Source organism: Egretta garzetta, unplaced genomic scaffold, assembly GCF_000687185.1.
Source record: "Egretta garzetta isolate BGI_Z169 unplaced genomic scaffold, ASM68718v1 scaffold70, whole genome shotgun sequence".
In the NCBI taxonomy this organism is placed as follows: Eukaryota; Metazoa; Chordata; class Aves; order Pelecaniformes; family Ardeidae; genus Egretta; species Egretta garzetta.
Genome location: NW_009258539.1, coordinates 1333581 through 1355958, shown reverse-complemented (window position 1 = coordinate 1355958; position 22378 = coordinate 1333581). Strand labels below are relative to the sequence as shown.

At 38.3% G+C, this 22378-nt stretch overlaps 1 protein-coding gene across 1 annotated transcript in view; it reads right to left on the bottom strand.

Annotated features, from left to right (window-relative positions):
* Positions 1 to 22378, bottom strand: part of MED14 (mediator complex subunit 14) — a gene marked incomplete at its 5' end in the record, with an annotated part of 39640 nt that overhangs the window by 11012 nt on the left and 6250 nt on the right. The window contains 21 exons of the mRNA XM_009646133.2: positions 765 to 876; positions 1444 to 1599; positions 2908 to 3177; positions 3403 to 3555; positions 4692 to 4783; positions 4873 to 5019; positions 5298 to 5458; positions 7373 to 7449; positions 7876 to 8010; positions 8597 to 8791; positions 9168 to 9327; positions 10924 to 11002; positions 11872 to 11997; positions 12639 to 12750; positions 15371 to 15521; positions 16074 to 16206; positions 17037 to 17144; positions 17503 to 17631; positions 19312 to 19441; positions 20214 to 20387; positions 21064 to 21169. Coding sequence (XP_009644428.1) covers positions 765 to 876; positions 1444 to 1599; positions 2908 to 3177; positions 3403 to 3555; positions 4692 to 4783; positions 4873 to 5019; positions 5298 to 5458; positions 7373 to 7449; positions 7876 to 8010; positions 8597 to 8791; positions 9168 to 9327; positions 10924 to 11002; positions 11872 to 11997; positions 12639 to 12750; positions 15371 to 15521; positions 16074 to 16206; positions 17037 to 17144; positions 17503 to 17631; positions 19312 to 19441; positions 20214 to 20387; positions 21064 to 21169 — 2906 coding nt within the window. The remainder of the gene's footprint in view (positions 1 to 764; positions 877 to 1443; positions 1600 to 2907; positions 3178 to 3402; positions 3556 to 4691; positions 4784 to 4872; positions 5020 to 5297; positions 5459 to 7372; positions 7450 to 7875; positions 8011 to 8596; positions 8792 to 9167; positions 9328 to 10923; positions 11003 to 11871; positions 11998 to 12638; positions 12751 to 15370; positions 15522 to 16073; positions 16207 to 17036; positions 17145 to 17502; positions 17632 to 19311; positions 19442 to 20213; positions 20388 to 21063; positions 21170 to 22378) is intronic.

Genomic DNA, 22378 nt, shown 5'->3' with positions numbered 1-22378 from the left:
GGGCTGGCAAAGTTAGCAGTTTGTCCCATTGTGATTCCAAGAGAGGAAGGTGAAGGAGTTGGACCAAAGGATGCTGGTGATGGTGCTCTTAAAGCTCCGCTAGGTGAGCTTGCAGCATGCAAATTTCCTAATCAAAGACATCACGTCACTCAACATACACATTCCCCATTTTTCTGTTACAATTTTTTTTTTCTATCAACTGCTACAGCTATCTTGTTTTTAGGGAGACAGCAAACAAGTTTCATGAGAATTTGGTTTTGCACTCAAAGGCTGTATTTTGTACATGCATGAGTGTTATATTTTCCATATTGATTCACCACACAAAGGAAGCTTTCCAAGATATTTGGCTTGAAGAATGGCATTTTCCTCTGCCCAGCCCTTCCCCAAATTTAAATATTTTCAGCTGTTGCGCTATAACAGCTGGAAGCAGAAAGGAGGGCTTTGGTGATGAAAAGCTTTTCTGAGAAAGCAGGTATTTAAAATTAACAGTTTTTCATCTCAGCAAGTCATAAGCCCTAAGAAGGAAACAGTCCGAAACATTACATAGCTACAGATGACAGTTTCACTGAATGTTTTTTTTTTTAGCTTCAAAATGTACTTTCCAAAACATGCATGGCAGGACTTTGCTTTGCTATTTTTCCATAATATAAGGTGCATTCTCTTGCCTGACTTGGAACTAAACATAGAAAAAGCATGCACACACAAGAAGAGCTGCATGTGTATTTCCAGTACACAATTAGTGCACAAATTCTCAGCCGTTTTACCTGGTGACTGTGTGTGCATCATAGACGGAGATGGTGTCACTGTGTTGTGGTAGGAGGTGGGTGGTGAAGTAAGAGGATATGCTCCCGATGCTCCTGCCTGTTTTGCGAACGGCTGAAATTGTCAACACAGGACAATGAAAATATTTGATAATTTTGTACTAAAATAAAGTTAAGTACGTGCAGAAGAATACTCATGAGAGTTTGGTCCCCACCTACGAAATCTGATAGGTCCATCAACACAGTTATTTGATTCTTTGTATCACCTTGTTCAGTGCTCACTATTTTTTTTTCCAGGGACTTTTTGCAGTTTTTCCTCAAGAGGTAATACCTCTGCACTTCATTCCTTTTTATCTGCCACCCTGTAACAGAGAAACCTCCTGACTGCCCCTCCCATCTTTTATCTTAAACAGGCACTTTCCCTCCCTCCGTCCTTTGCTTCTAAGGCAGCAAGTCTCATGTGACCTTCCAACGCTGCTGTTCATATGCTATGGGCAGTTTACACTGGAATGAGAAATGGCAAGATAAATTAATACATTTTGCCCCAAGGGGAATTCCACAGCAAAGCAATTTTATAGTCTCCCTTTCCATTTTTTACTGCTAATCCTTTTAGAACATAAGTTCTTAAAATCCTTCCAGTTGTGGAAGACAATAAACATTTCTTATTTTGCCTGGAGGGTACCTGTTGTTGTGGTTGCTGCGGTGGCTGCTGAGGTTGAAGCTGTGATATCAAAGAATCCATCATGTCTCCTCCAATAGGAGAAGGTGGGTTATCGTCTTCATTTACAGACCGTCTTCGTGCATCCTGATTGCTGTCAACAAACATGTTCAGAAACGTCTGTGGAAAAAGCAGTTTTGTTAGCAGTTTCCCAATTAAAATTTTATTACATAAATGAGCACAGTATTTGCTGAGCTCTAATACTGTATCAGCTACAGCACATAAGAAACAGGCAGGTCTCTAGAACTACTAGTGGGCATTCATTATACACAGTATGAATAGCTTGCAAAATAAATCCATTCATAAACAGAGCTTCTCAGTGGATATTTAAGCTTAATTTCCTTTTTCTTTTAAAAAAACAGGTCTTGCATCACCACCAGACAAGAAACTTTGCTCGTTAACATGAAATACCCCCTGTTAACTGAAATACCAACATTTTTTTTCTCCTTAAAAATAAGGAGAAGCCTACACCTGGAAACAGGTGTTCCAGAACAACTCATCAGTATCCAGAACCTACTAGGCTCTTGCGCCACACCTACAACTGCCCTGTTTGGGTAAGAATGCCCAGGTCACCTCCTTCAGAGCATTGTCTCGTACCCAGAGGAATTTGCCAATGCTCTCGGATTACTTCCTCCTCTACCTTCCCAATTTCATTGTCTTATACTTTTCCACTGTTATCTACAACTGCCTTCCTCTTCCCATTAGCCTTCCACTTAGAATTTGTGGAAGAGGTATATGTTTAGGATCAGCTAAATGCAGTAGCAAAGAATCACTGTTGAGTTGCAACTGTCAGAAAAAAAAAACTAGCAAACTATGCTGTTTCACAATGGGTGCCACTTTCCAGTATTTCAGTATAACTAGCGCTGGTACAAGCTGCCCTCAGCTAAGGTATTCTGTCAGAGCATGCACAGATTCATTTTTCAGGAAGAGCAGACCAGCACTGTATTCAGAAGCAAAGCCACAGGCTCCTGCCACACACCGATGGAAACTGTTTTAAAAGAGAAGTTTCTGTCTAGAATCATCTGATATGGAGCGTTTCCTCATCTGCAACATATGAGCACTGCCCTGCCACACAACATAGCTTGTGAGGAGCAGTTGCTGTTAATCCTGGAGAATAAATACAGGCTGGTCACAAAGCTTCGGCAAGTTTTAACAAAAGGATGCCTGAAGTAACCTCTACGTTACTTTATTACATAGATAACTAAAAAAAACCCTGTCACTTGATGCTAGTTCTCTTAAAGGAAATGTTTTAATTCAAACTAATTAACGAATCTACTTATAAATCAGAAAATTCCTTCTGTGCACAGAATTTTGGAAGGATTGCAGCTCTTCACAAAGAAAGTTTCACAAAACTCTTCACATCAGATCCATACTTCAGGTTAGAAGCTCACTTATTTACTACATGCCAGAAAATACAGAAACAGTCACCTTTAATCCAGGTGCAGGGTAAAAACCTTCAACTATTTTGCTGTTGTCAAAGAGACTGTACGCCCCATCACGTATCGCTACAACACCACGACTCCGGCAGTAGATGTCAATGCAGTACATATTCCTAAAGGCCAGCCTGATATGTGTGGGTGACTGTGGCAGAATTGAGAAACACTGATAGGCAGTGTTGGTGCGTTGAGTCAGACCCAGCATCGGCACAGTTGGAAGTTTGTTGATGGCATTTAATGGAGCCTGAGTGTCAAACAAAACCTGAGAGAGAACAGATATTGAGAGATCAGGTAGCTTACCTTTAAGTAAAGGTCAGGGAAAATGGGGCATAGGCAGGGGGGAAACAATCTTCCCTGAGACAACTTCTGCCAATGAGATTCATAAACAATCGTAACACACACAAGTAATTTCCAAGAGAACAGTTTAATCAGAATTCAGCTCTTAATCATCTTGCACTTTTCTTGAGAGAAGTTTTTAAAATGTTACCTGTAACAACTGCACCACATTTGGTGTTTTATTAAACATCTCCTGGAGCTGGTGCAGAATTGTGTTGTGACAATTACTGCAACCTGAGTTTGGGCCAACTGTTCCCAGTGAAATGTGGAACTTCTGGAGTATGGAGTTCCACTGAATGCTGATCTGCAATGTCAAGAACATAAAATGGTCTTGGAAACTAGAACAACTACGACGTTATAACAAGAAAGCTGGTCTGCTGTCATTTTTCATCAAACCTCAACAGATTCCTAACTCACCTTCCTCAAAAGTTGTTGAGGTTCTGAAAAAAGAGTGCTGTTAGCTTTAACATTCATTTAGCTAGCTGGATTATTTGCAACTGCAAAACTGGGGACTTACTTGCTTTATCAAGTCAATCAGAAAGAACAAAAGCTTTTTCTGCCAAAGGTGAGACACAGAAAATTAAACTTGAGAGATTCATGCTGCAGAGAACTGATGAGTTGCTGAAGGTGAATTGGTTTTCTCAGTCATATCACACAAAACTGAGAACTGAATATGCTGATATGTAAGGAAGTGACATGCAGAATCCACACTGCTACTCTTGCTACTTATTAACTGTCCCAATAAAATGCACGTAGAAATACTCTCAAAAATTCAGCTTAGAACACGAACGCAAAAAACTTCCAGGAAGCAAATTACAAGTGCATCAGCTACTTTGCACCAGTTGCTCATGGGAATACATTCCTAGTCTGTAATAAATGTGCACTTACTTCCTCCTCTACCTTGCATTTAATGCAAGGGTGTGAGCAAGTACACAGTTATCAAAGTAATTAATAAGCTGTAAATTCAAATAATAAAGAGTAAGCTAGAGTTCTGAACAAGGGAACAGCACCGTGACAAAATAGTTACAGACTGCCTCATTTGAAAGCACAGTACTACATTTGAAACTTCGTTAGACTCCTTTCTTCTAAGGCAGCATTAAGCCCGCAGCCTACATATACCCATATATCCCAGTACACAACAGTGGCCAGTAGCAACACTTACCTTAAGTTTGTCAGAAAAAGGCTTCCACACCAGCTTTCATTGATCAGGAGCACAAAACTGTCCTTCCCACAATTTGAAGCATCTTATACAAATTCCTAAACATCTAGTAACCTAGCAAATTAGTAATCTGGCACCCTCTATTTCTGTCTTTTCTACATTCATCAGTATTATTTCCACAATAATGCAATACAAGGAAATACTCTGTAGCACAATCCTGAGAACTCTAGACCTACCCACTCTGTTCTCAAACATACATTTTAAATGCAGGAGTTACTTACCGAGCTCCCCTTGGTAGTTCCGTAACAAAGGATAAGTTTTCGGTAATTGTAGATACGAACTTCTGAAAAAATGTTTAAGTGGTTGGGTATGTCTTTGAAGAAAGGAGGGAAGAGAGTTAGAGTGAGAAAACCGTAGTAATCTGTAAACATAATTTTAATGAAAAGGAGATGATTTCTGTACCTGGTAAGGATCGTGCAAACTCCAGGACACATTCATACAGCCGAGCAATACTGTTCCAGTCATTAAGGAACATCTCAACAACTTTGCGACCTCCAACTGGTTCAGATAACTGGTTTTCATAAGTCAGGTAAACATGACGGGTTGGTCCTGCAGTGTTTGGAGATGGTAAATACTGATTAAACTAGTGGTTCCTAAACCATGGTTCACAGACTGAGAGTGAACTGTGGCAAGTGACCAGGAAGCATATTTAAATAGTAAAAGTGCATCAACTCAGCAATCAAAATTTTGATTCAGGTGCACTGTGGTTTATTAGAAATCTTAAAAATCACCAGTTGTCCAGTAACACCAAAACCTTAGAACTACTGGAACAGACAATGTAAAACACAAAGAAACAAAGCTTACCAGCCTTCCTAAATAAAACTTACCTTGCTCCCTGGATGAAGTGCTATTAAGTGGACAGTTTGCAAACACCAGCTCAGCTACCCATGTGCGATTATTTCTACCTTGTAATCGGAAAGTGCAATCAAGAAGAGATCGGTCCAGAGCCTTCTGTGTTTCCTCATTTACCCCTTTACAGGGAGGAATTCTGTTGATAAAGAAAAAGAATCTCGATTATATACAGTACAGTTCCAAAACTAAAAATACTACCTTCTAACATTTCCTGAAGGACTTCTAAGTCTGGACATGAAAGAATGAACAAATCAACAGCAAAAATAGCTGAACTGCACAGCGAGATATCCTATTCCTCTTCAAGGACTGTAATAAGTGTGTTATGAAAGCACTCCGAGTTATGACCAATTTTTATATGGATTCCGACATCTGCAAATTACAAACTGCTTAACTGATCTGTTGATTGCCCTGATCTCTTGGTGAAAGTAAGAGCACGCCAATACAAAGCTTTTATACAGAGAAACAAGCCAAAAAAGATGAACATAAGTAAGTTCTGTGGCAACCTGAATTCATAAATCAGTTCACCTTCTAGAACAAGATCACTCATATAATGAACAACCTGGCATTTATCTTACTACCCCCCAATTTATTCATATCCCAATGTGAAAACTGAGGTCAGGGGACAGACTAAATAAAGCTTAAGTAAATCTAAAGTAAAAACAAGTGGAACTTTTTCAAATCTTTTGAGAGTCTATCCAGAAATTTTATGTACCACTCTTAACTTCAGCTCACAAGTTCTCAGTATTTCTCTGCTCATATGCAAAGTTGAAAAGGTAGGTCCTAATGCATTTAGAGACTGATGCCTTTATATCACTGTACATTTCCACAGCATAAAAGAAGTTAAGAAGTTTTACTCTAGAAGGTGTCTTTGGGGCTTTCTTATTAATGTTTTAAACTGATATAATCTATTTTACTTCATAACACAATCCAAAGTTTAACTGGTGAGGCTTGAAGTAAGCTCCAAGAGGTGTGAAAAATTGGATGGACTGCCAGGTAGACAGTATTGTAGTCAACAGTTGCAGGTCCAATTAGTGTCTGGTGGTGGCTGGAGTTCCTTGGAATTAGCACAGAGGCCAACACTATACAACAATTTCAATAACCAATGTGATGCAAAGGAATAGCAAGTTTGCAGATGACATCAAACTGAAGGGAGCACCATTTAGAAAGACCTCAGCTGGCTGGGGGAATGAATTAACAGGAGTCTCATGAAATTCAACAAAAACAAATGCAATGTCCTGCACTTGGGCCTAAATAACCTCAAGCAATGGCACAGGGTGGGGGCTGACTGGCTGGGTAACAGCTCTGCAGAAAAAGAACTTGGGGGCCTGGGAGACAGACTGAACAGGAGTCAGCAGAATGCACTGGCAGCAATGACAGACTGCTGCATCCTGGGCTCTATTAGCCAGGCAATTGAGTGACTACTCCCCCTAGTCAACATTTGAGAACATTGTGCCCAGGTGGGGCACAGAAACCCTTGGAGATGGGAAAATGCAGCTGATCAGCCCTGTTTTGAGCAGGAGGTTGGACCAGATGACCTCCACAGGTCCCTTCCACTCTTAAATTACTGTATGATTCTCAGATGTTTCTTCTACAAGTTTTTTGCCATGCAATTGTCTTTTCTGGGACTTCTTGCATTTTCCTCTGCAGTATCACACAGTGGTAATTGTCAAATAACATATGGAGTATGTAGGCCTCTGATCTGATCTAAAATTGCAGCTACACATTCATGAGTCATCACCATATCTTCCTTAGCACTGCCTGGATTTTAGGATTGAGGACTGTCAAGACTTTTCAGAGCTCCCCAGTTTAGGCTAATGAAGGCAACAAATTATACTTGGCTCTGTGTCTACTCTTATTCTTCTCTTTCTCCAGCACTGCTTCACATGAGGGTGCAAGACACACAATAATTAACTCCCCCGCCCCAACCAACCAACAACCCCCCCAAGATCCCCAAATCCCAAATATTTTTAGTATTACTCTTCAATCTTTTTTTTTTTCTCTCAAGCATATGAACAGTAATAAAATTAAACACAGAAGCATAACCTCTTACTTTAATAAACGTATTGCATGGCTGAATCCATCTCCTTCTACTTGTACTCCTTGGTGAGGAATGTCCATATTAGATAACTAGGAATGAACAAGAAAAATTTTATCCCAAGCAAAAAGTCAAGCAAAATAACTAACTTTTTCAAGGATTGTTTTTTTTCCCCTAAGGGTGACAGATGTTTCACATCCTCAAGCATCAGAAAGCCAAAAACCAGTCTGTGCAAATATGGTATAAAGTTGTCTCCCACCCCCTCCCACAAACGTGACTTTCATCCTCTTATTTTCCTTTTTCCCACAACTTTTCAAGGTTTTTGCAGTGCTTGGTATTAGAGAACCAGCTACAACAAGACTAGAGCAACCCAGTGTAGAACATCAGTCACCCGGGCTCAGCTGGTGGGGAAACTCCAAAATGAGCACGACCACAAGTTTGCTGAATGGTAGTATCTAAACAAGAGAATCAGGAGTAGTAGAGGGGAAGAAGGAAACAAAATATTTCTTAGTACGTACCTCCATACGAAGCCCTATAAATGGCATATTGGTATCACACATGGCTACAATATGAGCTAGCACTTTATTGAAGGCACACATTTCTCCTGACCGTTTTGGTTTCTTAGGTTCTATGGAACACGGATCACCAGATAACTAGAATTAAAATAAAGACAAATATACTTGCACATTTGCAGCAAACATTTTGAAAAGATGCCAGAGAATAATCTAATTCATCCAAGTTTTAAACAAATCACACCCTGAGCACAAACTCCTGAAAGGATCTGGTCCACTTGAGGACCGAAGCAATTCAGTTAAAGTAATTTTATAATCACCTCCTTCCTTAAAACGGTATTTATATATCACTAAGCCATGTCAGCCTGACCCCAAGAAGAAACTCTTATCAGCCCCTGCAAGTCTTTCAAAGACTACACCTACATGGCAGAGAGTATATCATGCAGATACCAGTGCTCTGTGTATACAAGCTACTCCAGCTACCTCAGCACAGTGCTCTGCCTTGGCTCTTTAGAACAGCTGAGAAGGCCTGGCATGAATTACAAGACAACTGTTACAAAATAGTTTCCCAACATCTCCCTAGGGAAGCATTCCAGAGAACCAAGCCGCAATACAAGATGTCAGCCATACAAACTTTTGAAATGACACTAAAGCTGGTACTGATGCTCAGAACATGCATTTAGCTTTCACGCTCTGCAAGTAGCCCGATGGCTTTTGAAGGATGTACCTTGCGCTTGACACCACTTTTCATTTGTTTCCCACTTTTTGTGTCTAGTACCAACTCTTCAATGTTTGGTTTGAACTGCTGTAGTAAAAGTGCAGTAGCAGGGCTGTCATCTCCTTCAGCGTAGCTCACAGAGAGAAAATGGTACTTATACTCTAGTTCTGTGGGGTTGCCAGGAACGTCAAACATCTCTACAACCTATATTGTTTAAATACAAAACAACAAATTGAGAAGACCCTCAAGCTAAGGACGTGTCTACATCAGTTCCTATCCTTCCCCCCCCCCCGAAGAAAATACATTAGGCTTTTTCATTATATGGGTACTGTGGCTTAGGAAAGGGATCCAAGAAGAGAAGGAAGGCTAAACTTTCACGAAACATAAAGAGAATGGGAAGATTGCCAAGTATTAAACCTTCAGGTCCCCTCCTCTACGCTTAACAAACCCACTGAATAAGAGGAGGGAGAGAGACAGTCAAGGATTACATCAATCACTCAGTTCCTAATGTTAACAGTACGAACTGTCTGGTATATCCATGCCTGGGAGCAAAAGACAGAAGCATTTTTCAGTTACTTACAATGTAGTACTGCGGAAGGCGAGTGAGTTTGATAAACAATTTGTGTTTGGAAAGGTTTCCCACAGGATGGCTAGCATAATTAGCTAGTTGAAGAGTTTCACTGCTCACTGTAGGCAGATGTTTTATAGACTGTTTGCAACGTTGCTGTCCAAGCCAGAACCTTGCATTGAAATAAAGGCATTAGTACCCCGAGACTGTTTTAAATTATTCTAGTATAGTGCTGTTTAGAGCATTAGTGTCAAATTAAGTCAGTCATATTCTAAGTCAACATCTATCATTGCTGCACAAGTCATAAAACTCAGAAAATCACACAGAAAATGTCATGAGTTTACATTTTCTTATTACTATCTTTACACATTGTCTTCAGCTTGAGTAGCAGGCAGCTGTTAATTTAAGAAGAACAGCACTGAAATTATTTGCTGAAGGAAAACATAATTTTGTATACAACACAATATAAAATTACACTATAAAAAAGAAGGGACAAGATAAAAAAACATGCAGATTACAGTTATTTTACAATTTGGAATCTTTGATTATTTTTTGGTATAGAAAAGAAAATCTTTGCTCCCATATGCTGGCAAGCAATACAGTAAAAAAAGAAGTAAGTCACCAAAGTTGGATTAACATCACTCTCAATTATGTTATAAACAAACTCAGTCACCTGAATGAGTCTGGACATGATGAACCACATGCAAAACATGAAATTTATTCTAATGCTTGGAAATAAACTTGTTCTACTCCAATGGATTTTGGAGTGGCAAGGCCAGAAAGCCTAGCTAGGCTTGCAAGGGGCTCAGAAATGCACGGCTTGGTTTTGCAGTCAAACTTCTACTGAGAACCAGCAGCACAAAGCGTGGGTGCTCAACATCTCTCCATCACGACACGCCACATTTATTCTTGTAGATATATGTTAGATATAGCTGTCCTAAAAGACATTTTGTGGGACTGCCTAGCTTCTTCAAAAACTGCAGTACTATCCAAGCTATTATCTTGAGTACATTATTTATAACAAAGGGAGGTTGATTAGTTTCTCCAGGGTGCCAGTGCTTCATGCGTCATCATGCTTCTTTTAGAAGCAACATTCCTCAAATAGAGAGGTTTCACCCTGCAATTAGCTCAGAGTACTGGGACTTTCCAAAACGACAGAGCAAGTGGAACTTGGTCTTCACGCAGACGCAAACTGTATTTGTATTATTTGCTACAACCTCTTAAGGAAGCCAAATGTATCTCATGCCTAATCTCAGGGCTTTATGGAAGGAAGATTAGAGGTTTAAACCAGCAAGGGCTGAAGTGTTAGAAGATAAACAGATATTATTTAAATCATCCTAGGCCACTTCCTGGTTTTCCCTCTATTGTGAGAAGGGAGATCATTCTCAGTGAGAAACAAGCAGAGTTCAGCTGGAGTGGAATAAAGAACATAGAAAATGAATTACAAACACAAAATGAGATGCCAGGAAGCAAGTGGTCTGCTACTGACTTAAAAGTGAAAAGACCTCATGCAGAACACGTGCACAGCGATGCATGAGGCTATGTGTAAGGAGGCAGACTAAAGGAAGACTATGGAATCAACTCCAAGCACAGGCAGAATTTCCTCCACCCATTTAGAGGAGATGGCAAATACTCAAAGTTGCTTAGAACAGGAAGGAAGTATATTCCCCACTGTGGTAAAACACAAAGCCATGCAAGTGTGATCACCCAAAATACAAATATGGTGATTTATTCCATATAAACTATGTAAATCATTCAAGTCTCTTACTTGAGCTGCTGGAGCCAAGGAATGATACGCTTCATATCATCATTAACAGACTTCTCAATGTCATCAAGTGTCAGTTGATCTACAAGAACATTAGGTGAGTGAATGGTCTTAACACCTGCTCTTCAAACAAAGTTTTGACCTTTTAATTAAAGTGTCTCATCTAATTTAACAAACAATTAATCACAGAATCATAGAACAGCCCAGGTTGGAAGGGATCTCAAAAGATCATCTGGTCCAACCTTTTGTGGGAATGGAAGCCTAGATGAGCTTATCTAGAACCCTGTCCAATTGCATCTTGAAAACCTCCACTGATGGGGACTACACCATGTCCCTGGGGGCGTTGTTCCAGTGAATGATTGTTTTCACTGTAAAAACCTTCTTTTTTATACTGAGATGAAACCTCTCCTGGTGCATCTTGCAATTGTTGCCCCTTGTCTTCTCCATATGGCTCATTTTGAAGAGAGAGATTCATTAAGATACACAAAAAATGATCCATAATACTTGTAAAACCACAGAAGTATGTTATTAGGCAAATAAACTAAAAGAACACACTTAAGTAATCTGAAACCTGAAGTGAAGACTTGAACAGTAACTCAAGATGCATAAGGTCACATAATACAATTCTCAGTCAGGTCCATATGAAATGACCGCATCCATTAACAGCGCAACCCAGGAATCATGAGTCATAAAGAACATGTGTTGCAATGATGCCTAACAATATTTAGTCTGTTGCCCTCTTAAAATATACCTAACTGAACCGTGACTCTTAATCCACTTCTCTGTTCCTCAAACTCAAAATACCTAGATAATGACCCAATTGCGGTGTTCATTTGCGTTACCCTTATTTACAGAACTTAGCAGTTTTGACAGAACTGTTCACACAAGATTACCTCATAATGCAGGATTTTTGCAAGATATTAAATACAAGCTGGGTTTGCACCTACTTACCAACACCATACAGCATCAGTTGAAACATTCCAGAGTGGAGATCAACAAATACATGTAGGCACTCTGATCGACCACATGGTTCCAAAATCGGAATTACAAGAGTTGGAAGAGCCGTTTCAATGAATGCTAAACAAAAATTGATGTTAAGAATTTGAAACAAAATTCAAGTTCATCATATTAAAAGTTAGCCCATTATAATCACAAAACCTGTTGGGTTTTGTAGAAGCAATCTTCACTTGCACATTATTATACTGTTAACATAAAGAGGGAACTGAATATAAGAATTTCTCTGTGAAAATAGTGCTAGTAACAAACCAACGAGAAAAGATGGACCAAATTTGAAGATTATTAATCCTTGAATATCTTTAAAGCCACTGCTTCACAATTATAAGCTCAATTTGAATCCAAATAGTTTCACAACAGTTTAAGCAAAGTGTCATCCAAAGCTAGCTCAAGACAGTGAAAGATTTGCTTTCAATTCTGAACACATACAAGTTTTGCAGTAGACAACTTCTAACCCTTCAACCCAGACCATAATGTTCTACCAGCTTCATCTATTATAGTACATTTAGAGGTATGAGTATTTTACAGTTATCAATGCAGAATAATTTAAATGCTAAGTCTTGTTAATTCTGAACACATCTCCCTTTATTTTTTCATATTTTTTATTTAAATTAATGAAAACAAGAAACACCAAGAAAACAGGAAACTATTCCTAGGCAGAAATTAAAATCAACTTGAAACAAACTTCAGTAGAAAACACATACAATTGTCATTAACGTTGTAGCTCTTAAGAATGGCTTTCAGCTCCTGGAGTTTTTGATGCGATCTTGCATGGACACTGTCTATTAGGAGTTTTTCTATTGACAGGTGGTCAATCTGTAAAAGAGGAATGTACTTGAGCAAGTTCAAATTGAGTGTGCAGACTTTATGCATTAGCACACTGGAACAAAGCTACATAATAAAACAATGACTTAAGAAAGAATTTGCTCAGAACTGTGGTGAACCAAATGAACTATTAAACTGAGTATTTGAATCACTATAAAATACAACAAACTAACATAAGATTCTGTCTGCACAGCAGGCAGTGGGAGGGTTTTTGAGAGAAGACTAGAAGAAAATGTAAAAAGAAAAGAAGTTTCACAAGCTATGCTGTTACCACTCCCTCTGCAGACCTACTTGTTCTGGATGAAGGCCGGAGTATTTTCCAGCTTATCATGCACCTGTTTATAACTGGCTTAAGCTAAGGAAAAAAAACCCAACCCAAACCAAACCTCAACCCCCCAAAACCAACAATCTGTTAGAATACGGTTGCCTCTGCACAAACACCTATGTAGCTGTAGCATGAAATACACCACACTAGTTTTAGTCCTGCTAACAGGGTAACAACACAGTCAGTGAAAATGCAGTGGCAGACAGTGAATACGAGCAACCCTACTGAACCCAGGAGCATCTAGAGGCTTGCTGCACTGCCAGTGCTAAAGCTTATGGCACCACTTATATTAACTGCAGCTTACTTGTGCAACCTAAATTAAAGCATTTGCATGTATATCCATTCACATTACAGTCACATTATTTATATATTTTGCATAAGCAAAGCTAAAGATTATTGCAAAACCTTTTCCTAGTTAACTTCACATTGCTTTGAAAACTGTTCAAGGTGAATTAAACTCAAATTTTATTCTAGCATGAGACATAAGTGCAGAAGAGTTTTATACCAGAACAGAATTACACAAAATTTCAGTACACGCCTTCGTATAGATCAGAATGACCTTCCCCTAAAGACTAGCTTTCCAAGACAAGGCCTTAAAAACCAAGTATTTATCCATCCACAAGAGCATTTCAACTCAGCAGCTGCTATGGGTAAATCTTCTTCACAAACAAGTGGCTACAGGTTCTATAGCTACATCCAGTTTTCAGTAGGTTAATGTATAATAACCTGCTTAGACAAATGTATTTGTTGGTGCCACTGTTTTATATAGTATCTTAAACAAACAGAAACACAGTGTGCTATCTACGTCATTACAGCTGAGATCATTATTCAAACACTAGAACAGCAGTGTGTATACCATAGCTGATAAATTTTTTAAGCTCAGAGCCAGTAGTTATGAAGGGATTCAGTGTTAATTTTGATAACTCTCAAATTTACAGTGGCCTCATGTCTTAAATCTATAGTTTGTAGACCTGATTCAGTGAGCTTAGACTGCGTCAACTCCAGTGGAACTTCAGCAGATGTTCTAGATAAAGCACATTTTCCTGGATTTAGGCAGAAATACAGTACCAGCATTAAATTAACTGTATGCTAATACAATAAAATATGCTAACTAGCTAATAAATAATACATGCTAATTTAGGCTACTGAATTAGTAAATGTGGTATATATTTACTATACTAATAGTAGAATTTCCACTCTAGAAATAGAGTAGAAGGCTACTACATTCCACTAAGTTTCCCACATTCCTCTGTTGCCGAAACATATGAAGTTCTTGACATTCATCATAGAGAGACTTGTCTGTCAGACTCAGTAAACAAGGTGGACCAGGACGCTCAAATACAAAGCATGTACAGTAGGTGAAGGCTATCATCAGTAGAAGGTTCTGTAAGACAGGTGAAGAATCTGAGCTGGAGAGTTTTTCCCTGTGGAAAAACTGTACTGAAAGTTTGAAAACTAAACCATTCAACTCCAGCTTATTAACTCTTAAAAAACCCAAACAATGCAAGAAATAACAAACACACATCCTGATATATCACAGCCAGACTTGCTGAGGAATGCATAAGACTTATTATAAAACTTAGAACACTGTTTCTCTTAGATATCATTAACCAAGATCTAGAATTATCACCAATGAAGCCTTATCCAAATAGGAAGTTGACAGCGGTTACTCATTTTGGATCATTTCAATAATCCCACCTTTAACATATGGGAATTTGAACAGTACAAAGCCGCATTCAAACAGGCCACAAGACAGGTTAATGATAATGTAAAACCAAGCTTCACCTAATACTTGTAACAAGAAAACCACATTACCTCTTTTGCACAAGATTCCCAAATCATAATGTAAGATTCTCTAAAGTGAATAGCACTGCTGGGTAGCAAACTCAAGCGACATGGGGAAGCTGATTTTCAGAGGAAGTTTACATAGCATCTCCAAGATAGGAAAGGGAAGAACTGGCTCTCTATAAAGCATTTCAAGCCAAACACTAAACGTAATTGAAACCTTGCTGTTGTTTCTCCCACCCTCAGCATTCTGTCTCATAAGTGGTATATAATGCACTGTAAAGCAGTGTAATTTTTAAGAGGAAGTCAAGACCAATAATTTGTAATGACAATTTTAGGTCCCTACATAAACACAGCACTGCTGTAACTGTTGACTAGAAACCTTAGAAATCTTAGAAATAGTTCTTTAAATAGAATCACAGTGAAACAAACTGACAATGCAAAGCGGTTTTAAGTTTTTGATTTATAAAACTAGATGCCTACTGCAAAGCAAACCTTTACCTTCATGGCTCTTTCCATCAGTTTGGAATCACAGGCTGGCAGTGGAGGCTCATGAGATATTTGTAAGGGTTTTGAGACATCAGTCTCATCAATCTTAATAGTGACCTTATGAACAGATGCAGTCCCTGTTTTCCTGCCAAGCACCTGTTGACTTAAAATAAAGAGAAAAAATTAAACCATGCAGCTGGAATAGCAGAAAATACACTTTTCAGTAGCTAATCCTTGATTCTGAGAATTCTGCATAAAAATCAGATTATGTCAGCTGAACTGAAAAAAACCATGTTTTAATTTACATTTCAGTGCAGAACTGTTAGTAAATGATAACTACATAAAGAAGCTTTAGATGGCTGCAAATTCAACACAGAATCAGAAGAGCATTTGGATTGCATTTTTAAATTTTATCTAGTGCAAGTCAAGCAATAAATACAGTGAAAGACTGCCAAAGAATTGTCTAATTTATTTATTTAGATATCCGCATAAATATGAGCTGATTTATGACTGTATCCATTGTTCTCCTGTACAGTAATGTATATCCCTCACTTCTTTGTAAGTCAAGCAACAGGTTTAGGTACTTAATTATAAGAATTTAGGAGTCTCACATCAAAAAGGAAATAAAGTCTGAAAATTCTGGTTCAAGCTTAGTAAATAAAAACCCTATTATTTCATTTATTGTTTGTTAACAGCCCTTTCAAAATTAACTTACTTCCAAACAGAGAGCGAGAGACATTTCCCTGCATGGTATCGTTCCACTTGCACAAGGTCACCCCAGCGCTCTCGAATCAGCATTAGTGTTTGTGAATGCAAGACTTCCAACTGAAGTGCTAAGCAGAAGGAGTCTAATGAATGGAGTTAAGAAAATACAGGACCTCCAAAGAGTCTGTACACTACATAAATCCATTTGTCACAAAAGACAGACAAGATGCTGTCTGAAAACACAGTAATGTAATGTAATCCAGAAATAAAGACATAGAAACACCACCAAATATTTCTCAACTTTTTGTTTTTTAAACGCTTATCTAGGGCAGAGCATTAGACAAGAGCGCCACAATAGCTTTGTTTTATAGATTTTAACTCTGATCATCTTTTAGGGGAAGGAAGATTACTAACAAAGAAATTCAATTCACCCCATAGTTACCCCATGGTCTTCCATGGTCACCCTAAAATAGTATGATTCTACTTTGTTTCTGCAGAAACTGTTTCACTGAAAACCATTTCACATTGTCAAGCAACTTACCTTTTGCACATAGAAAGTCATTGCACTACTTCCCGCACGTGCTATATCCCATTTTATTAGTCACACAGGTGCAATACAGTTAACACACCATCATCACCTTACTGCAGCTCTTGGTAGTAAGAATTGTCAGTTCTCATACCTTCCAAGTCAGCACTGTACTCTATCTCTGAAATTAGCACATGCAGCTGGCTGCCGCTGCACTGACTTACCACACAACCTGCTGTCTTGAGTACCTCACCTTTACTTTTGCTGATTGAGTAAAATCCAATTTTACATGTGGCACATGAGAGTAACTGTTTCTAAGGCCATCATTTTTACTCCATGTCCAGACATTTTCCCCTAGCTTAATAGTTATCCCATCTTTTTTGACCTCCAGCTACCAGGAAGAGCAAGACTATATAGCTTATTCAGAAGCAACTTTCAGAAGGATACGCAGACAGCTGTACATGTCCTGAAGTGGTTTTTCATCAGCAAACAGCCGTGATTGGACCAACTGATGGATGAAGTTGATCTGCATGCTGTGAACCAAGGCTCGACCATCTTTTGTGATTTAAAAACAATTCATATTAGACATCAGGACAATAGGTATTTACAATAATTAAATAAAATAATAAATTAAAAAGATAGAACTCTACTGAGCAATTTCCATATCAGAATTTCTAACAAAGTAAGAAAATCCTTGGTTTAGTCTGGAAATTTCAGTCAGTCTACTACCTTAACAATGGTAGACCGTGACAGTGTATCAAATGCATACAGAGCAAGGTGAAAACAGGACAAGTATATACAGCTTCATTATCTTAAGTCATGAGATGCAAAAGACCCTGTATAAACAAGACCTATACAGCATCAGAAATGAACATGATATTAAAAAGGAAGTGTAAAGGTTTGATTTTTTTACCACCAGTTTCCTTGTCTTCAACCAAAATTTCCAGTTTGAGAAGGCGCCAGGGGATGTCAGGGTCATCACCCATCACTGTCAAGGTGGCCTCAAACTCACCCTCAACTCGGAATTTCACACGGCCATTGGCTAAGGAAGAAAATATGTTTTATTTAACTCAGTCTCCTAAGATGCCTCAAAGTATCAGTGTGGTGGCTCCCGGCACTTGCAATGGATTACTTCCCTATAGTTTCTGCTCTGTTGCATATGTTTCTGTGCAACTGACAGTTGCTTCTGCAACAGAACCAGTGTCAATAAGCAGCATGGACAGACGTCCCAAACTGTCTCAAACAGCAGTACTTTGGTCAAGATAACACAGAGTAACATTGAGCTGACTACCAGCCTGACAAGTTATGCAAATAAAATGTCTAGCTTATTGTTGATATAGCAAAGAATTGGAAAAATTGAGTACTTTAAGCAATATTCAAAAGAGGTTCAGAATGCGATGTCGGCCCAGGATAAAATCTAGCCCAGGAAACACATCTCACTGCAAACCATTTATTTAACATTAAAATATTATAACTCCATTTTCATGTGAAGAAGATAAAGCTTTTGCATAATTCATATATTTGCACACAAGCAAAAATTACATAAACTATTTATCTAACTGACATATATATCCTCACACCTTTGTGAACGTTGCTATCAGTTTCAAGAACTGGGAACAAAGACAGTCAAAACTTTGTAAGCAAGGTCATAAAGAGAATGAGTGGCAGAATAAACAATTTAGTACAAGTCCATACCATAAGCTGCGGGTCAACCTTCTTCTCAATCACTTAGCAAAATATGCCATATACCTTTACAATTACAGACATATAGAAATATTCCTAAAGAAATTTTAGGCATTTTAACCAAAGAAGTTTCATTTTCAAAAACATCCCATACATGCTCTTAAAACAAACCAAACCCCGGAACAGAAACTAAGCCCTTGAAATGTTTACTTAACTGAAAAAAACCTGAAGAGCTCAGACATATATCCATTTATACTTCTGTTAGACAAAAATGGCTCTAAAATGGATATTGCAAGTGTTCACATAGGGACCAGTGAAAACTAAGATTTTTCAGAAACACCTTTGATCTAGGTCTGTGGGGTGTCATTTACACGTGGCTAACCTTGTCTTAGTTAAAAGCACGGACTAGGTCCATTCCAGTCCTATTTTCTGCGATTCTGCAATAACCTAGTCCAGTTTATAGCCATCCTTCCTGTAAAAAAGGTGGTCTTAATGTCTACCACTAACTGAGCTAAATGAAAACAGAAATCTGAAAACAGATTAAGAGTCTGGCACTGCAGTGAGCCACAGAACAAAAGGTATGCATAAATATGGACAGATTCTATGCATAAAAATGAGTATCAGAACAGATTAAAAAAGCAACTTTAGAGTGACTTGTTTAAGCTAAAGTTCAAAGAGTTTCTACAGAAGCTTGCATTTTAAAATTAACTTAAGGTAATGCAGTTACACTGTTAGACCTAAGACTCTTTCACAACACATTTGCTGAAAGAGCAGACAATGCCTGCAATCTTTTGCCATTATCTGCACAGGATTTCTTCTTGAAAGTAAGTAATATTTCAGCAATATTATCAGTACCCTCATTTTTCAAAAGGGGAAAATATGTATTTTGATGTCATACAGGATCCCAGAGACAGGATCCCAATCTTAATAGATTAATAGTCTCACTTAAGATATCTTTTAGCTTTGCTTTAGCATTAAAGCAACAATTTTAAATCAGCCTGTAATAACATATTCTTCAAAAAGTAGTTCCAGTTCTCACCAACTGTAAGATTTGCCAGCTGTGGAGGGAGATCTGTAGTCACTAGTCGATGTCGAAGAATCTGGTTTAGCTGATGAAGTGTGGTTTGCTTCTCACTCTTTGTTATTGGGTCAGGAGGGATTATTTTATCCTATTAAAATAAAAATGAACAAGTCCACATATCTCAAATACTTATAATACACTGACAGTAGGAATGGTGAAAACTAACCAGACTAGAAGTCTGAAAATATAAATACTACAGGCTATTACACACAAGTAAAGTCTTGTATCTTATATTCAGATTTGTTTTCTAGTTGATTTTGTTTTACCTGAGACTGACCACTGAATAAAATTGCTCAACTTGGATCAATTAAATAAATTCAGGGCCTTACATCAGGCTAAACTCATTTTTAAACTCTAAGATTTGAAAGCCAATCCTTATCTGTAGCTATAGATCTAAGACAGAGGTACTACTGTTTGTATGACTTCACAAAATCCTGTTATTCTGCGTTTTATCAGTAAGAAAAGGCAGCAGCATTAGAGAGCTGTGAGTATTTCAGTAAATTTCCAAATACAGGCAAAACCTCAAAGAGCAACAGATGTCAGTATCTCCCTTTCACACTTCATTTTTCTAGGATGGTGGCTTAGCATGTGCAAGTACTTGAAGAACCAAGGAAGAAGAGTTGATACTATACTCATCCTAGAGCAGAACTAGTTTAAATGGAGAGAATGTTTTACTGGGAAAGCATAACTTGTTCACATAGGAACTGCTCTGCATCAGAAAATGACACTACAGAGATACAGGCACTAGGCCTGTATTAAACTACAGTTCCATTTGCACATAGACAATTAGTTTAATTAACATGCATTTGATACTGCACTGTGGATTTCCACACCCCCAGACAAATGGTAGCATTATTTACCCTAATGCAGGTAGGCAGACGTGGGTACGATCCAGTTGTCAGAACATCAATAGCATACGGGATAGCAAAACTAGGGAGACGAGCGTGAACCAAAGCATCTCTAGCTAGCGATGCCAGACGATCAGCAGTGTCCACAAACAGAATGGCTTGCTGATCTAAAAAACTCGATATCATCTGTGGAGGACAAGGAGGGGGGAAAAAAAAAAAAAAAGAAAAAAAAAAAGATACGTGTCCAAAAAATGCAAAATCAATGCCCATTTATATCCAGTTCATCTAGTGCACATGACTGAGATGATTTCATCTGTCACTTCCAATTAATCACTTCTATAAAACAAAGGAAAACTGAACATTCCGGCCATTTCTCACATTCGCGTGCAAGGACGCTTTAAATCTGCATGCCATTTCTGATGCTGTGGAGGATATGTAAAGCCTCACAGCTCTTTACCTGATTGATTGCTACTGGAATGCAACCCTACTTGTTTGTAATCACTTGGGGCTGGTTTTTTGCAACATTCTGGACTTTATTATTATTTAATCAAGAGCAGGGTGAAAGTGATAATAAGAACAGAGATCACCATCTTCTCCATCCTATCGCCTAACCCCAAAGAACTCCTGAAACTATGTGCAGACAAGCCTTTCATTTTTTGCTACTGGCGAGGTTTTGGGAACATGAACTGTTAAAAGACAAGATTATACAATTTCTAAATAGGAAGAAATTGGTTATAATTTAATATTCATTTGCCTATGAAATAGGCTTTTCTTAAAAAAATTTTATACTAAGAAGTTAGGGTATACCAAAATCCCATATCACTCAGAGGCTATTTCACACCAAGCTCTGTTGCTAACTTACCGCGCATTTTTCCACCTTTCCAGCATTATTAGCCCATTTGACTAAGGCTAACAAACGAACAAACAGTTGACGAGTGCGACTTGCAAACTGCACTATTTCTATTTTTCTGTAAAAAAACAAATGTACATTAAGCCAGTGCTCAGATATGTAAAAAAGCTGCAATTTAAATAAATCAGATACTAACCAAAATATCACTCTGGTAATTTAAATACATCTTTACACGGTATGTTAAAATATGCTACCATTTTGCCAGGAAATGAGGTGGTGGTGAGGAAGACCTCCCCACCCTGCCTTTTACTTTCTTCTCCATTCTCGCCTTGCAAACAAATTGGGATAAGGATAAATTACTGACAGTCAATTTTCCTCACGCTGTGCTTTGTATGAGATAGTCAAAACAAGGCAGTGTACGTTTGTGTTTCTTAAGAGTTGTTTTTTGTAAAAGAGGGGTATGCCCAGATTTTCCCCCTTCATTACAGATCTACACTGTAGTTGCATTAGACAAGACATGCAGACCTACAATGGAGATCTGTAATACCATACACTCTGAAATACCATTTCATCTGCTGTTTATAGAGGTTTTCCTCCCTTTCTACACATTCAATTCACTAATTTCTAGTTACATTAAAAAAAACCCAAACAAATCCAAGATGTTTTCCTGATACAGTCTTCTAAAGTAACAAAAGCATTTGGACAAAAAGAACATTAATCAGTGCAACAGATATTAGCCTCTACCAAACAGAAATTGCACCTCTTTCTGATCCTAATCTGTAAAACACATAATATAGACAGAGCCCGTTTCTGCTGAAAGTGTTGGTGTAAAGAGATTAACTCTTTCATGCAATACATAAAGCAGAATCTGCTTGTTGCAGATGAACATTTAGGCCAGAAGCACAACTAATACCATCTGGTCCAGTTTCTCGCATTATATACTACAAACCTCATCCAAGAACTTGGGCATTAAGCCAATAACTTCTCTCCGTTCTAGAGCATATGTTTTAGAATGGCATTCAGCCTGATACGAAGATTTCAAGTGGTGGGCAAGCCACTATATGTACATACTGCTCTAACAGTAACTATGCTATGAAAATGAGATGTTGAGAATTTTGAAAGATTACAAAAAACTTCATGGGATTTGAAAGATGTCTGCAGTGACACTTTAGAAAGCCAGTAATCTCTTAGACAAACTCTCTATAAAGGTTGCTAAAACCTAGTAGTTATGTCAATCAAAATTCTGTAGCAAAAACAGCATGACAGCAAGAAAAATTAAAACTGATGTTCCGTGACCGGAAATCAAAGGTAGACACCCTCCTCCCCC